The sequence below is a fragment of the Perna viridis genome, chromosome 9, assembly GCF_037379345.1.
Source record: "Perna viridis isolate PV_CMFRI_1.1 ecotype Kerala chromosome 9, ASM3737934v1, whole genome shotgun sequence".
Taxonomy (NCBI): Eukaryota; Metazoa; Mollusca; class Bivalvia; order Mytilida; family Mytilidae; genus Perna; species Perna viridis.
This window is the reverse complement of record NC_142453.1, coordinates 7,514,692-7,533,162: the sequence shown is the minus strand read 5'-3', so window position 1 is coordinate 7,533,162 and position 18,471 is coordinate 7,514,692. Positions and strand designations below refer to the sequence as shown.

The window sequence follows — 18,471 nt, the reverse complement described above, 5'->3', positions numbered from 1 at the left end:
TCTATTGATTAAGGTTTAACATCATACGATTCTGACTCAACTTGGTAGGAATTAAATACTGTGAACAATCTTGAACCTTTTTTATTGTTGAGGTCACAAAGTTGATTCTTTTTCATAATGTGAAATATACATTTCATTTTTTTTTTTTGTTGAAATACCTTTTTTCATGGTCCAGCAATTAATATAGAGTTAGTACATTTCAACAAGTCAGAGATTTATAATACAGATCTTCACATTTGTTCGTCTATCTTTCTATCATAGTTACAGTTTCCAGATTACAACTAAATCTAATCAGTCTTTTAATTATTACTGTGGACCATAGAATACTGATGATGTTCTAGGCAAAAAACAAATTCTGTTTCCTGCTATCCTGCCTACCCTTTTTCCTGCTATCCTGCCTACCCTATTTCCTGCTATCCTGCCTACCCTATTTTTCAATACAAAATGTACAGAACAAACACATCTATAGTAAAACATGAAATTTATTGCACTATTTGAGAGTTGAAAAGTAGCCATTGGCCATATATAAATGAAACATTACTACTAGGCATAAAATAACATGTTAAAAATGAGCAAAATATATGGAGTATTTAGGCCAAGTAAACTTAATGGAAGATTCTCATCCAACCTTCACTAAAAATATGGATGATTTTAATTTTTATTTCTTACCAGACATTTGCTAGACTAATTTTAGCTATTTGAAGTAGAGACATGTTCTGGTTTCTAAATCCACATCAGTTTCAGATAAGAAATATTATTTAAGTCATCAAGATATGAAAGTTTTGTGTGTCAAAGTAACTCAATACAAGACACTGGCATGAAAAAAAATCTAGATTTTGAAATTTCAACCCCAATTTTATTGGGGCAGGAATGAATGAAAATCTACTTATTAAATTTATTTAGCCTAATATTGTTAGAAAAGCTACAGATTTTTACACAGATTATCCTGGTCATGTGAACGACCTGACTTCAGATCACAGAGTAAAGATTTTTTACAGCCAGCATTGCAAATCTCTTTAGTTGCCAGTTTCTGTGTATATCTACAATAAAAATAATATGAAATTGATTTCATGAATATTATGATCAATGAAAAATGATATTGTTAATATCACTTGCAATTCTTGTTTTGTGATTGGCCACATTTTTTTGTATTAGAAAATGTAGCACTCGAGTTCACATTAATGCAAAGAAGAATAAACAACTAATAGATGAAAATTTGGCTCAAATATTTATTAATTTCTATTTGTAGCAATGTATTCTATATCAGGTTTTAACAGCCAAATAATTGCATGGTCCCCTTTGCCCATATATGAAAATCTGTCTTGACAATAGCTCCTGTATATGTCTTACCTGTAATATTGTTGAAACAAAGTGTCATTTTTCTGCATTCTATTAATAAGGTCATCCCAAGCAGCTGGATATAGATTCTTCAAACCTAGGTCAGCCTTTAGTTACAAATAAGAAGTAATGTTTCACGCTGGCATAAGCATTGTTTAAAGGGACAACAGTAAAAATTGATATATTTTTTAATTCTCTGCAAAGAATGCATTATATGGAATATATCAGAAAAAAGTGTCCAGGTGGTCCAAGCAAAATCCTGGTTTCTAGGCAACTCCTATTACTAAACTTGGAGCAATAGCATAAGGCCAAAAAATAATATGTCTGTTTCCTGCTACCTTACTTACCCTAGTTTTTTTGTGCCCATTAACCTAACGGCCATTTTGGCTCAAGCACTGCTATACCCATTACTGGATTTGTAAAATGTTTTGGAAAATTAAAATAATTTCCCTACTTTTTTCTTGCTGGTAGCAGGAAACAAGACTATTATTATTTTGAGCCTTACAGTAAACCCTGTCTTAGAAACCATCTGTATTTACAGTAAACCCGGTCTTAGCAACCACCTGTATTTAGCAATAAGGTATATTTGAAGGCTATGATTAAAATATCCCTATGCAGAGTAGATATATATATAAAATCAATCTGTAATGAAGACCATAATTTTGCTGTCCCTTAGGTCATTTAAAACAGGTTTGACTGAACATGGTTTTTTTTTCTATGGCATATGCATTAAGGGGATTCTGTGGGTAGTGTTGCACACAGAAAATGCTTTTAAAGATATGCTTATAAACAATGTCAACTAATTTGTAGGAACATTACACCACTTGTATAGACTGTAACATACCTTGGCACTATACTCCTTCCTCCAGACAGATTTCTTGCTCTCGTTGACTTCTGTTATATTGAGGTAGTAATTCTGGTAATCCAATGGGTACTAAAAAGTCACAAACATAACCGACTAGTATTAAAGTCATTTATAAACAAATAATCAAAGCATGTAAACGAAAAGAACGGATCACGAGTCTTATTTCATATTTTGACTAACATTCGTCTGGGATTGATCGCAGTTGATCCACAGGGGCTTGGTGAAATGTTATTATGTATTTTTAGTAACACATACGCTCGCTAGGCAACTGGAACCTCGGAAAAAAATTTGGGCAAAAAAGCTCAAATAATAGCCTTGAAACCCTACTCTTTTAAATCTAGTTCTGCCATCCGAACTGATAGCATTCAGATCTTAAATGGAACAATGGTGGTTGCCTCTTTCATATTTATCAAAATTGAATTTTCAGATTTACACCCGAAAATTAGTATAACCTACCCAAGAACTTCCATTGTATAACCCATCGACTTCATAAATCCTGAAAGTTGGGTTTAGTCTAGAAAATGTTGTTACACTCCCTGGTACATATAGAACATTGTTTGGTCTTGTAAAGTTGATATCATCATAAAACATGGTGTAAAGCTCATTGTGTACATGTCCAAAGAACTGACCTACTATTGTGTTTTCATACCTGTAATATACAATAATATAAATAGACTGTACTGGTGCACCTGACTCCTTTATCATGCAGGTGTTTCAAGGCTCATAGAGAAATGCCCAAGTAGTTCTTGAACCATAAAATAATGAAATAGTTTACCAAAAGGGGAGAAATTTGTGCATTTAGGTTTCAGATCACCAAGTGCATCATCAATTTGGAAGATACACAAAAAGTCCTGCGCCAAATTAAAAAGTAGTCCCTTTAGCATGCCATTATAAAAAAAGTTAAAAATTATTTTTTGAATATTTTTAAATGAATGTACTTTTTTCAAAAAGAGAATTTTATTCTGATAATTTTAAGCCCAAATTATGCTGCATCAAACCTAAATAGACTGATTTGGTGGAACTAGAAATAAAGATGGCCTAAATAAAGAATTTTTAGGATTCCCTAGGCTATTTTTAGGGTAGATGAGTTCCGAGTGTCAGTGCTGCACAGCAAGGTAGTAAACCCCTTGTGAAATTTTGAGTAACATAGCAGTACATGTGTATGTTTCAGGTGATGTATGGTTTTGATTAGGTTAAACTTAAGGTAAACTACTGAGGAACCCCTGAAAATGAGCAAATTAACATAGAGAGTAATGGGAATCTGAATTAGTGGTTTGTAGCCAAGAGAAAGAAAACAATCACACGACATAAAAGAACTTTAGTCTTCAAAGTCGCTAATGGTCAAATATTCTATGCCACTGATTTTGTCTTACTAAATGGTACGAATGCGATATGCACTAAAATCGGATGACTTCCCCTAGAATCTTGGTTCTCTTGATATGATTGCGTACTCTTTCGTAACCGTGATGACCCGAATGTTTTCAGGCTATAAACCACTAATTTCACTTCCCATAGGCTCCAATTCTAATTTCACTAAATTTTAAGCGATTAGCTAGATCTTTAAATCTCAGTTTCCGCTACACAGATGACGTATTATATTTAACAATCCTAATTTCGGGGATGCGATATATCGCATCTACCCCCAAAGAACTTGAGATAAAGGATACTGCAGACACTGTGAAGTCAGACTCATATCTTGACCTACACTTAGATATCGATGGTAAAGGAAAACTATTGACCAAACCTTACGACAAACGTGATTACTTTTCCTTCAGAATTGTCAACTTTCCTTTCATCTGTGGCAACATCCCTTCAGCACCTGCATATGAGTTTTCATATCACAACTCATACGTTATGCCAGAGCTTGCCGTAACTACACAGACTTTTGTATCGCGCTAGACTTCTTACAGTTAGGCTTCTAGAACAGGGTTATGTTGCCGCAAGATTGAAATCATCACTACAAAGTTTCATGGTCGCCATCATGGACTTGTGGATCGTTACGATGTATCCATTTGCACCATGAAAACGGATTTGTTCAAAGTGTCATAGTTTTCCTTTCCTCGTTCGTCTACCCCAGACTTGACTTTCAGGAGCAACTCGGCGATTGTTTCTAGAAAATCAGAGGAAGCTTACCCTACCGATACACCTGGTCCATGCTCCCAGTTTTTAGTGGATTACGGATTGCTCATTTACTTTTGTTGCTTTGTATACATGTATTGCTTTAGTTACTTTATGTTCTTTGTTGTGTATGTCTGTTTTCCATGTCTGGTCCTTGTCCCTGGATTACATTCTTTTGATTTCCGCTAGAATCTTGGTTACCTTGATTACTCTTTCAATGTGTTACGGAGCTTCTACCTTAAGTTTAACCTGAAGACTATACATCAACTAAAAGCTGCATGTTTACTCCAGTAGCCCTGAAAATATTATTTGGGGTTTACTACCTGGCAGTGCAACACACTATGAGCTAAAAAAGAATGGGAACTCCCCTCCATTTCACAAAACGGGATCTTCACGAAGATTTCATAAAATATTTAATTCAGTAAGTTACAGTGACCATTTTATGTAGAAATTATGTAGGGACGAAGAAAATATAATTCCCTGCAAAACACAAGCTCACTTAAGTAGATTTGATGTGCACCTTTTCCACAGCAACATAACACAAGTGTACTAAAACTTGTACTTTTAGAACGTACGCAAAAATAGTCCACATTGGTTGACTTAGTGGTATGTCACCTACATTTAATCAAAACAACTGGGTACCCGGAACCAGGTTAAAAACTGGCAAGACTATATATAGTATATAGATATCGGGGTCTTGATAATGTATATGATCAATATAGTCAATTGTAACAAGTCCATTTGTCTGAATTGTAAACTGAGTGATATTACATAAATTCAGTGCTTACCGATCATTTCATCGTTTAGTGTAACCTTCCCGTTCTCGTACAAGCAAAAAAGAAAACACACACACACACATAGACACACATTTTTTTAAAAGAGGTATATTTTAGCGCTCTTTTGGTCGCTCATTGACCAGGGAACCAGATTAGGAACCAGATTAAACAACTGGCAATGAATATGCATAGATATTGGGTCCCTGCTAATGTTTATGACCTATATAGTCTTGTAACGAGCCTCTGTGCCAGAATCGGAAACAGGGTAATGTTCAATGCTAACCGATCATTTCATGTAAACTTCCCGTTCTTATACAAGCAAGAAACATACGTGTATCATATTTAAGAGGTACATTTTTATCTCGTATGATGGTAGTACTATGACGCTACGGCGGTAAACACGGCACAGATCTGCAGCATAACATGGAGTATAAATATAAAATGAAGCAAGTCATATGCGAATATAAAGTACTGAAATGTCGAGTACAAGAAAAACACAGGCAGTAAACTCGAGTACTCGGGAAGGATCAGCAATTTCGTGTTCTTGCAAGACACTCTGTCTGTTGCACTTGCAGATGGTTCCGACTATCCCTTTATTCATAAGTTTGATTAAAACTAGAATTTCTGCCAGGTTCTGGAGCCATTCATTGAAAGTGTCACACAATAATGCATAATGCCACTAATTAAAACACCGACTTAAATACCCGCCTGTGTGCTAGTAGAAGGAATTTAAGTCATTTTTTTTTGTGACAGTTTCAATGAAAGTGCCCAGAACCTGGCAAAAATACGTAAAGAATTAGACGAAAACTAAGGGTCTTGAAAAAGGGGTGGTCGAAACCATCCGTGCCCCAAATGCCAGTGGTCTATTGGAGGAACCAGCGAAATAGAAAGAAAATATATGCAGACTGAGGTTGTTCGTTATAATGAAAACAGACACTATTGTATTATTTTTGTGTAGTATTCTTCGTTTCATTGTGAATCGTACGTAATACTGATAGATGTTCCTAATGCCAATTAAATCATCATTGATGCTTTTACAAGTTTATAATTGACAAATTAAATAAATATCGGCAAAAAATACCGAAGCGACAGCAGTGGGGTGGTTCAAGTAGTAAAAAAAACGTGAACACATGAAACGGGAACGATCTACATCCACAACGAACCGAATAAAAAGGATTACACAAATGCTAAAGATAAGGAAACAATATGTCATCAAAAACTAAAGCAATATCAACTCTCCCACAAAAAAATGGGAGTGACATCAGGTGCTCTGGAAGGGCAAACATGTCCTTCTCCTGCGGCACCTGTCATATTGCATATGAGTATAATCTGGTAATGATCTAGCAACAATAATGTAGCTGCGCAACACGTGTCAAACACTATTCATAAACAAAGGCCTTTTGGGTTTAATTTGACAATACCGACCTTCAAATAAAGTCCCTTACACTTTTATTTTAATTGTGCTTATGTATAAATTAACGACCTTCAAATAAAGTCCCTTACACTTTTATTTTAATTGTGCTTATGTATAAATTAATCTACTTGCATTTTCTACACTTATGAATAAAAATACCTGTTAACAATTTTGTAATAATTCCAACTCCAGGCCTTCAGACAGCTGCCACCACCTGGGAAAATATGTCCTATAACGTGCACCTAAAATGCAAAGGAACAATCGCATTATAAAAATAGGGCATTAATGGAACATTTCATGACACCCTCCACGTACAAAAAAATATAATGAATCCGTTTTCAAGTTATCATCTGGGAATCGTTGGGAGGGTAGACAGACAGAGGGACACACAACTTTTCGAAGGGTATTATAATATCTCGCCACTTCCTGTGGCGGTGTAATAAAACGGACTGCAGCAACTTACATCAATCTTCTTAACTGCATTCCCATCAGTTAAAAAAAAGCCAATGCACTATATTTTAAAATTGCCCGAGACATTGATATTGCACGTACTGTGTAAGTTTGCTCCTGTAAGATTACAAACCGAGAAGACATTGTCTATTTTGTTAGTTGTGGTTTTGGGTGGGGTGAATGCATGAGATATCTTATGGAATAAACTAAAAAAATACTCATTTTATGAAATGAATGCAGATGTTATACATATTACATATAAGATGGTGTTCTGACCGCGAAATAAAGATTGGCCGGGTTTCCAGGCTATTATTTGCTCATATTAGCTTTGATTTTGCACAAATTTGACAAAACTCTGTAATAAAATAGGGTTACAAACCTAAAATTTATCAATGCCTATCAACTGATATAGGCAAATACATGTATCATCAGCGTAATTTAGGGAACCAAGATTCTAGCGGAAATCAAAAGAATGTAATATAGGGTCAAAGATCAGACATTGAAAACAGTCAAACACAACAAAAAATATAAAATAACCAAATAAATACATACGGTTAAATGAGCAACTCGGACTGCAACACTAATAACTGTGAACATGGACCAGGTGCACCGGTAGGGTAAATGTCTTCTGCTTTTCTAGAAACACCCGCCGAGTTGCTCATAAAAAGTCAAGTCCAGGGTACTCCTACAACGTAAGAGGTTTGAATGCCGTTCCTCCATACCCCAATGGGGTAGGATGGCACCAAGTCAGAAAACAGCTTGCCAGACAACCTCTAGCACTGCTGGAGTAAAGTCTAGGGTAGACGAAAAAGGAAATGGAAATTGTGACACGTTGAGCAAATCAGTTTTCATGGTGCAGATGGATACACCGTAACAATCCACGAGTTCATGACGACGACCATAAAACTTCTGTAGTGATAACTTCAGTCCTGTAGCAATACATATATAATAATACATATAATTGGCTAAACATGTATTTTGAATCGACTGTATGCTACAGTACTTGTATGGGGAAAGCTTCTCATTCTATGGTATATGAGGGGGGGGCGAATGGGGGAAATCTGGCATAAATCCTTTATTGATATAAAGAAATATATATTAAAATTAATTAAAAATAACAGCTTAACTGTTTAAGAATTATAAATTTTAATTTGATAATGTAAATATTTGATGAAAAATACGCAATGGGTATTGTATGGGGGACGGGTATTTTTGGAATGGGGGGTGGTATATGGTATAAGTGGGAAGTTCATACCATACAAGAGCTGTACCTTTTCATTATTGTTTTCGGAGTTTTGTAATACATTGATGAACCAGCTCAGTTGCCCCATGGGGTCTGTTGTGTTCACCAGTAACCACCTGAAAAAGGGAAATGAAATTCCTATCTTAAAAAATCTAATACGAATTGGAAAAGTGTAATTATGTATCATACATAAAAACAAGGACAATGTAATGTAACTGTTTTTTCAAAACAACCCAAAGGCTATTTAAAATTATCCTGGGAAATCTGTGTTTTAAATATTTTTGACTGCTTATAATTGTGAAAAAGTACGCAAAAATTTTCCAGCCATTTTTCCATTGTGCATGTCAACAAAATTTGAGCTATCAATATTTTTATAAAGCAAATTTTACAAACACTATGATAGTTATTTCTGAAAGTTGTGAGGTATAAACACTTTGATAAAGCTGTATGTAAAATCCTTTTTTTTTCATGTGCCTGATTCTTAGACAGAGAAGTACAAAAAGTACTTAAATGACGAAATCGCGATAATTTCTTTAATTACCAGTACTCATGTACTGCACCACCAGGCTCTCTACTCGCTGACTTATTTACATACTTACCAATTCATGTTATTACAGAAGTTTGTATTCAGTGATATCAGTCTAAAACCTTTCTCTATCAAGATTGTGTAATAGCCAGCTCTGAAAATGAAAGTAAAAAACCTAAATCATGACATTTATATTAGCATTTCTGATAAAATGTTTCTGTTTAAATGTTTCAGCTATCCATTCTTTTCTTTTGCACTTATAAATACATTAAAATGCACAGGGAATTGACTCGAATCGATATACATAGTAGTGGGAACAAAAACGTTTTTGGATACCTAAATTATCATAAGGTGGTTGCATATATAGATAGAGGAAGCAGGCTCATGTGTTTTATTAGTATATAACAATGGCAATTTACACTGTTGAATATGCATAGCTTTCATTCATTCAATGGAACTCAATTGTTTGATTAATATATGAAAAGTAAAATTGACCGTGTACAAAATCACACCTTCTGATATCTGCCATGGTATCTTCTGGAAGCCAGTTTGACCATAGTTTGGCAGTAGCTTCATACAGCCACGTCTCAGCGTCATATCCTTTGATATAATCTGGAGGGAAGCTAAAAAAATACGAAAATTCAAAACGAATGATAAGAAACCTTTTATAATTACTTTTACGTGTACATCCATACACAAGATAAAAAAAATCAACTATGACAGCATCCTTGAATACCGTCCGTTTCAAGACGCACGGTACCAAACTAGGTAGGCCTGTTATATCTTTAAAAAAATAACATGTCGAAGAATTTTCTAAAAATATGCGAATTTCATTGCATTGCAGTACAACCATCTAACACAAGAAAACTAAAAGGTTCATGAAAATCGAGTGACCCATTTTGGGTCTGAATCTGAAATATCCATAAATGTATCGGACCTTGAAAATGAAACAAGAAATACGGGAATCGTTGCTTATAACACAACGACGGACGGACAGACAGATAGGTTGAAACCTATGTACCCCAAGTGTCTTTTAATTGCGGTGGTATGATTTATATAATTAATTACGCAAGATAGTCAAACTTTTAGGTTGCATTATAGAATTTTAATAGGAAGGAAATATTTTGGACCTTAGCAAGGAATGAAAACAGACAAACGGACAGTCCGTGTGATCTCTATGTTACCACACTGTTAATATTGCTTCCAAAATTGAAAACATCAGATGTCGTAAATCGCTTTGCCAAGCAGTGTATGATTAAAATAAATTCTCTATAGACATTCGTGCGTGCAGCCCAATACGATTAGCTTTTCTTCCGGCTTGATTATATTACATGGCTACAAATCTGACTGAATTGAAAATATCACATCATACCTGTTGACTGGGGAACTTTCGTGGTTACCCAAAGTGTTGTAAATCTTTTTGCCTGGGAGATATGTTTTGAAGAGTATCTCGACAGTAGACATGGCTGTTAGAATGTCGCTCCGAGACTGATTCCAGATATTGTGAGCTGGAAGGTCTCCAGTGAACAGTACATAATCAAACTAAAATATATCAAGCGTATTCGATCTAGCTTTTATACTTAACATTTGACAATGAATAGCATGTAACGTTTATTTTTCCCTAGTCTAATATTTATAACCTATGACAATGTTAAACTGTTTCATTGAATGTCGGCTGTACACGACGATGTAACCTGTAATTTCATTATTTGTAACTCTTACCTTCCGGAGCACTTGATATCACTCCTATTTTTCATATTTTTTATCAAATGCATTAGATATTTTGTGTGCCGTCTATTCTTTCTTATATCCAGTTTTTTTACACGCAATTGCATTGCATAGCATTCTCTGCATTATGCAACTGGATAATCGCTGTTTCCTGTTTTCATGTCTCGACCATGTTTTTGGATTTTTGATAACTCTGAATTGTCTTTCCGATCGATGCAGCGGTATATGTTTAATCTTTCTTTTTTGTTGACATTCACTTCAATTGCTTCCTAATTCGTCGACAATATTCCATTAGAGGGCTATTCTAGCACTTTGACAATCTCCTACATGCCATTCGGTGTCACTGATACTTTCATTACAAACACAAAGATGCGTACAACGAGTATTTCCAAAATAACATCTTTGTTTTTCATTGTCTTTTTTTCCAGCAGACCATGATTAATGAAATAACGACATGTTTCTTTATTGGATTTTCATTTTCTTTCAAGTTTAAAAGCTAATTTCATACACTGTAGAAAATGCAGTACCTGATCTTTTATTGTTGCCAAATACTCAAACAGACTCTGAACAGTAACTAACGGAATGTCACAGTCGTCAAGGGCTCCATACTTCCCTGCAGCAGGTGATCCACTAGCTAGAAATAGCAAAATCATATAAAATATAGAAGTTGAATATGCGAATGATGCGATAATTTGTAGAAAAAAAGAATCATTCAACAGAAAGGTTTTTTTATTGTTGAAAATTACAAGCTTTATGGGAATTATTATATAAAAAATGAAAATAGTTGAGAGCTCGGCATGTAAGTTCGGAAGACAACTATCATACTTTGCAATACATAAGCAACCAAAATTATATTTTTAATTACATTCACCTACGTTTTTTTTCTTGCTTGTTTGTTTTGTTTTATTTATTTTATTTTTTTTTCTATATCAACTTTTAATGTTTCTCAAGCTCAAATGTACTATATTTTTCCCCCAAAATGGTTCAAAATTAAAGGCGATCGAGAGTTAAACGAAAATTATGCCATTCCTGTAAGTATTCGGGGTGGTTTCTTTTGAGGATCCTGAGATAAAAAGCAGTTATTTACCGGTGACCTGTGTTTACGAATCACTTACGTGCAATTCCATTACTTTTCCTACAACAGAGTGGTTCTCCACAGACGGCATTTGATCCCGTATAGTACTTAGAATCTAAGTGTATATCTGATACGTGTAAAATTCTTAGCTTAGGGGAACCAGCCTACAGAAAAATATAGTTTTAACTTAGAGGAATATGACTAAAGAAAAAATATTATTAAATAGATAGCAGTGTTTTATCGAATATTCCCAGCGTAATAAATTTCTACAATTCACACTGCGCGAGTTCACTCGAGGATTTTCTCCCGCCAAAAACTCACAACTTTGATATCCATCCGCCGATCACGTAATTTAAAATTCATGTAAAAATATGTAGGAAATCTATATAATAAATGGGATAATCAATTGGTTATTCGCTCAGTCCAATTAATTATCATTTTAGTATTACTTTAGATGAACCAGCCTACAGAAAAAAAAAATAGTATAGGAAAACCAGCCTACTACAAACTGCTCATGACAGAAATGTACAGTACATGATGAACTTAAGGGAACTAGCTTAAAAAACAAAAAGTATTGACTAAGTGGAACCAATCTACAGAAAAATAAATCAGAACTACTCGGCCGTTTCCGCTACACTGTTTTGATAAATTTAGATTGATCAGAATTGTAAGGCCTGATAGCATCTTCATTTATCTTACACTACCGCAGTAAAAAAAGTCCAATCGGCATACCCCATCGAGGTTCAAATGTAGATAGTCTGGTCCATTTTATAGATAATTCTAATATATCAAATTTAATTCTATGTTATTTACGCCAATTACAAACCCAATAAACAACTTTTACAGAGAACTTAATATGCTGATTAATTAGGATTTTACATTTGTATTAACAACGATCCAATTAAAAATATTTGACCTCAAATCTCTTATCAGTACCTGTTTATTTCTTTGCAATTGGTCGTTCACTGTCGATGTATTCAAGTTGTCTCTTTATATTTAGATACATGATATAAATAGAAATTTTGTTTAGACAATGGCATAGAAAATTTGATAATGCATTTTCCGGGAATGGTGTCAGTCTGTGGATGATCTGGGATATTGCTTTGTTGTAATAATCATTCTAATGAGCTAGTATGGCCATGTGTAAAGATAATAGAGCTGCAGGTGCTCCTGGTGCTCCAGGGTCTTAAAAGTGCATGGCCAGTATTGTCTGCACCATGCATAATTGTTGAAATTGTATTCTAAGAATTTGGCGTTTATGTTGATGTATGTGTGGCCGGAACTAGATGCCTCGGAAAATTAGCACTTTAAATGACACACATGCGATAACTTGTAGCACTTGAGCTATAAAGCTTATCAACTAAGGAATGTGGCTAGTTGAGAGGTACATGTATGTAAGGACATGATTTTTTTTCAATGATTGGGGTGGCTTCAGTTTTAATAATTTGACAGAAAGTTCCGACCTGGTGGTCGATAAATTAAATTTCAACTTGAAAATATTTAGAAACTGTGAAATGCCAACTAGAAGTTTGTAGTTCAATTATGCAGTATGTCGGAGATTTTTGTGTTCATTCATCTAGGTGTTCCATGTAAACCGACAACGAACCTGAATATTATAAGGTAAACTGGCGCACTGCTACGATGTATTATGAAATTGGTATGAGAGTGTGTGTGTGTGTGTGGTTTTTTTGTAATGTCCTTCATAATCAAAATGAATGCAATATAATGACGATTACTTGAGGCGTAAAAATTCAAACGATCAATATAAATTGATTCAGTACATGAATACTTTGATTCTTTTGCGTATGGAGAAAGGCCGATTGCAGAAAAAAATAGTATTAACTTAAGGGAGCCAGCCTACAAAAAATGTAATTTTTACTGAGGGGAACTAGCCTACGGAAACATGTAGTAGTATAAATTAAGGGGAACCACCCTACAGAAACCCATCAACCAGCATTGTGATACGTGCACTAAAAGGGAGTAAGACTCTCATCTAGCTTACAGTAAAACGGATTGTTTCATCAACTTATGGTAAAGAAAAAGGTTATGACAAGACAAAAATAAAGTATTAGTAATTATATGAACAGCGGACAGAAAACACATAAAAAGCTTTAATTCAACCTACAAAACATACGATCATTGGGTTTACAGAAAAATCGGAAACGAATACTTCGATCTAGTTTGTAAACAACATTTTTTTTGTGTGTAAACATGAATATAACTATAATAAAGACAACCTACTATGAAGTATATATGTTGTCTTTTTCTGTAAGTATCCATTTTGCGCAAATTTTGTTTCCCTTTGCACCAAAACTTATTTGCGCGAGTGTTACGTGTTCATTTGCACCGTAAATTAAATTTTCGATTGAGCCAGTTTGATAAAATAAATGGAAATGAAATGAAATAGGTTACATTTAAAATTGTGAACTGGACATGAAATAAATTATTTGAACAAAGAATTACAATACCGCTTTTTGTCCATTTTCAACATCTCAGAACATATTATCTTTCGTGGGCTCTCAGAGATCACTCCTGTTGCCTTTTTTTTTTTACATTTTTAGTATCTAATACTCGTATATATCTCGTGCATATTCCATAAAATTCCGTATGTACCATGATACACTTGTTATCAGTAAATACTAGATTAGAACAGCATTTTAGTTGTAAACCTGCATGCCACCTCTCCATTATTAAGCGTGCACAGCCTCTGAAATACTGCCTCTAAAATATGTGATTGTGGCAAAAGAATTCTTATGTTGCAGGGCATCATATCACAAATCATACTTTCAGTAGCGTTGCATGCCACTTACTTTTGGGGGAATAGGTGGTTTTACTGGTGGTTTTGGGTTGACAGGGAGGGTCACGTTCCACATCGACTCTGGGTTATATGGTGATCCACATTCCTCCCCTACGATCAATCCACATGCCTCTTCAGTCGACAGAACCAACTTCTCCAGGACGCCAATAAACTCATCCTAAAACAAAAGCAGTGGAATATATAGAATGATTTAATTTAAAAAAAAACATGGGATTTTCGCAGATTCTGCGATCAATCTACTCGATCTTCTCGTCGAATCGCCTTAAAATATTCTTCGAACAAATTATTCACGACAGTTTTAAATTGTGTTATGGTACAGATCTTACCACGACAATTTAGCGTGGTTGTTGCGAATTTAGCCACTTACAGTAAGGGGCAGCGAAGAAACATCACTGTCTAGTACTTAACTTGTGCTAAAGATATTGACATTTGTATAAATTATGTAAGACAGAAGCAGAGTGACGTACATTGTATATGTACGTATCGCATTACAGCACTGGCGGATCCCGAGAAACGGTCCGCTCGTATGAATCCGCGCCTGGATATACGATTTCAGGGTGGTAGGGGACAAATAGAATTGAAACCAAAGTTAAACGCAAAATTTTGCGAAAACTTATGAGTTCATGCAAATATTTTAGTCTGCCTCTGCCTTGCAGGCTATTACCTGTCGATTCAAATCCCAAAAATGCACAAAGTGGAGGTTCTAATCCCATCCGTCTCCAAGCGCCACCTGTTATAATTCGCCAAAAAACTTTTACAGTATCCAAACAATAATTAACCAAATAGCGTTGGTCATTTCAAAGCTTACCCCCCCCCCCCCGTTTCCCCTAATTTAATAGTTTAGTTTGATTAGTAGAAATTAGAAATGATGACATACCTTAAACATATACACGACACCTTTGCAGACTTTTTCATCTTCAATCTTGAATTTTTCACACACTTCAATAGAAAACGATATTATTTCTTCTTCGGACGCTTGTCGGGATATAAGAAGTCGTAATCCGGTTACAAAAACACGACAAATATCACACGATATAGATTCAATATTACCACAAACATATTTGATTTTAGGGTTTAGTCGTGACTTCACGGTTATCACTGTATCAAGGCTATCCGATGAACTGCCGAAGAAATGTTTGTACGCTACGGGTGCCCCAGAGAGGAGTAATGTTGAAACAACAGCAGTGATCACTAAAAACTGTGGCCATTCCATTTTTTACCAATTAATTGCACAAAAAGAAGAATTTGACTAATCAGGCGAAACCAGCCCACACTCTTTTGGAATAGATTAATAAAGTTTTAAGCACTAATATTTTATTTTACCGAGTAGATTTACGTGTGTATCACATGTCCTAAAAACAGTTTACAAATCCAAATAGATACAGTATAGATAAATATTTAGTATATCAGCCGTGACATACAAATGTGTCATATACTAGTATTTACTAATCCAACATTGAAATCGGCTGTTGAGATACTTGACCGCAATATATCTGGTGACTTCAATAGCAAGATGTCATGTACATTATTTCCTGATCACAACTTGAAACTGAGAAAAAAAGTCCGTATTAAGGAAATATTTTGTGTTTTATTAATGAACTGCCTTTATGTAAATTGTGAAATCGATAACACGATTTTAAATGATGTAGTCTTTAGTACATTGTACTATAATATTTTAAGTGACTGTTGTTCTCTAAAAAGGAAGTAAATTATAGTTTGATATTTTCAAAAGAAATGATAATCAAATTAATTATGCCCACTTAGGAGGCTACTTCCTATTTAGCTTGGTCGCCTCATTGCTGTTAGTGAGGCAAAAACGTCACATTAAACAAAATGCCGAACGTCGCATGCGAGACACAAATTTATTTTACCAGACATTTATTTGAGTGAATCAAATGGATAGGGTGGGTGGGCCAGCTCATAAAATCTGTATATTTTATTGACCAGTGTACATATTATCTGTATATAAAGATATCGTTGGGGTTTATATATACTCGTGAACTGTATCTGGAAATTCATGATAGAAGCTTAAATTTATCGATCAATTTTTCGTTCGTTTGTACGTATCCATTGTAGATGTTCTCCGTCGATAGACCGCCAAAAAATGTGTATTAACTCGTACAATTAGCTGGTCATTATGTATAGTATAAATGGTAAATTCGAGTAATACGAAACTGCGAATTGTATCGAACGGATAAAGTCGAGCAATTCCGAGGGAACAAGACGACACACAAATACGGTCTGGACCATATACGTATTTTAACAAAATAATCGGGCGTTGACAACCAACTGATCTCATGGAAATCAAAATCAAATTATCATTTTCTTCATTTAACAAAAATATAGTGCAGGGAATGCGGTTTTTAACGAGATCGAACCAATCTGCTGGGTCTGTGTTAGTCCTGCCTAGAGGCTTTGAATTACTTAGGTTGCCATCAAGAGTGCTTGGTGCTGATTCCAAAGTCTGAAACACAGTCCCGCGTTCCAGACAGACGCGGTAGGGTAAGCGTCCTCCATTTTTCTACAAACATCCGTCGAGCTGCTTATATGATGTCAAACCCGAAGTAAATTGAAAGAGGAAGACTAATGCACTGTAAGCAAAACTAATCAGTTTTGACCATTTCTACTATAAAAGGACACCTAGCAACGAATGTATAATACAGGATCATTTTCTTTGTTTTGTTGGAATTGAATTTAAAAAAAAATCACTTGCTGAATTCATATAAGAAGGTGTTGTCAAAGAGTAATCAAGGGAACCAAGGTTATAGCGGTAATCAAAAGAATGTAAATCCAGGGACAAAGACCAGACATGGAAAACAGACATACACAACAAAGAACCTAAACTAACTAAAATCATACATACAAAGTAACAAAAGCAAATGAGCAACTCGGACTCCACTAAAAACTGGGAGCATGGACCAGGTGCACCGGTAGGGTAAGCGTCCTCAAAATGTTGTAATGTTTGATCGGCAACATGTTATCAAGTGTGGTGGGCTTGTTTGGTATATCTACGAGAACTATCTGTGCCTATTCGTTTGCTAGTTATTCCCCCACTCTTATAAGGCAGACTTCACAGCTTACCTGATTCCAAAGAAAGAAAGACACATAATAAAGTTCTTGGACCTCAGTTTTCGGTAAATGACGTTCTATAATTTCTCTCATTGGATAATTCAAGATTCGGTAATTTTATATATAAATCGTACTGTATCTATTCTTAAAAAAAAAAAAAAAAAAAAAAAAAAAAAAAAAAAAAAAATTTAGATGAAGGACTCTGTAGACACTGAAAAGCCTGGGTAGGGAGGGTACTCCGCTAAAAAATGAGTACGTATGTGCCGATTATGGTTGTCAAATAGGACAATGGATATACAAAATTAGTGAAGTACAGAAAAATATAAAAAGAATTGTATGAGGCTAAGGAAGGGGAAGTAACTGCGAGGCTCTGCAATAAGTTAATTTTGATGGTTCCATGTTGTTAAGAGTATTTAATTCAAAAGTAGGAACCTGTCGTGAGCCCCCAAGCATTTGCCGTTCATTGAAAACCCGCGACAAAAAGTAGTTCTGAGAGATGGACATTATTTGACGAATTGTAAATTGTAACTTTTACTTTTAAACGAGTCATACACATAAATATTCAAAATTAAACAACAATTTCCGTAATTTAACAAGTTTTTCTGGTGTGAAATACATTCTTCCGTGACCTACTTTCACTTTTGACAAAGTTATTGATTTTTTGGACTGTTTGTGTAAACATTCACCGAGGCAATGTTCAAAGTTGCGCCGTGAAACATTGAATTGACACGGCTAGACATGTTTGTTTGGGAGAAGGGTGGCACAATGTCTTCAGAACGCTGTTACTGACAGATTGACAGAGGAGATTCGACGGGACTCGTGTTTGTGATGGTGGGCGGAGCTTAATTGCTTTATTCACTACTATACAAATAAAGCAAAAATTTATTTGACACCCATTATTTGCCCTTTAATGAACACATTGCAGGATAAAAAATCATACCCTGTCAGTAACAATCAATGTATAGGTAATCCGGATAATGAAAAGTAATGAAGATAATTTGGAACAAATACTATTTAAAACCAAAAAAAAGATAGCCGACGCAGTAAAATT

General features: G+C 34.9%; 1 protein-coding gene across 1 annotated transcript; it reads right to left on the bottom strand.

The window, feature by feature from the left end:
- Positions 1–466: 466 nt before the first annotated feature.
- On the bottom strand, positions 467–16,046 carry LOC148606522 (sphingomyelin phosphodiesterase-like). The gene is made up of 13 exons (XM_088543739.1): positions 15,229–16,046; positions 14,344–14,508; positions 11,574–11,697; positions 10,986–11,092; positions 10,103–10,272; positions 9,243–9,353; positions 8,804–8,884; positions 8,233–8,320; positions 6,671–6,753; positions 2,660–2,852; positions 2,183–2,272; positions 1,351–1,445; positions 467–1,040 (listed from the first exon to the last, which is right to left on the bottom strand). Exons 1-13 carry the CDS (start codon positions 15,562–15,564, stop codon positions 923–925), a joined length of 1,761 nt encoding a protein of 586 aa, XP_088399865.1. The 5' UTR covers positions 15,565–16,046; the 3' UTR covers positions 467–922.
- Positions 16,047–18,471: the final 2,425 nt, after the last annotated feature.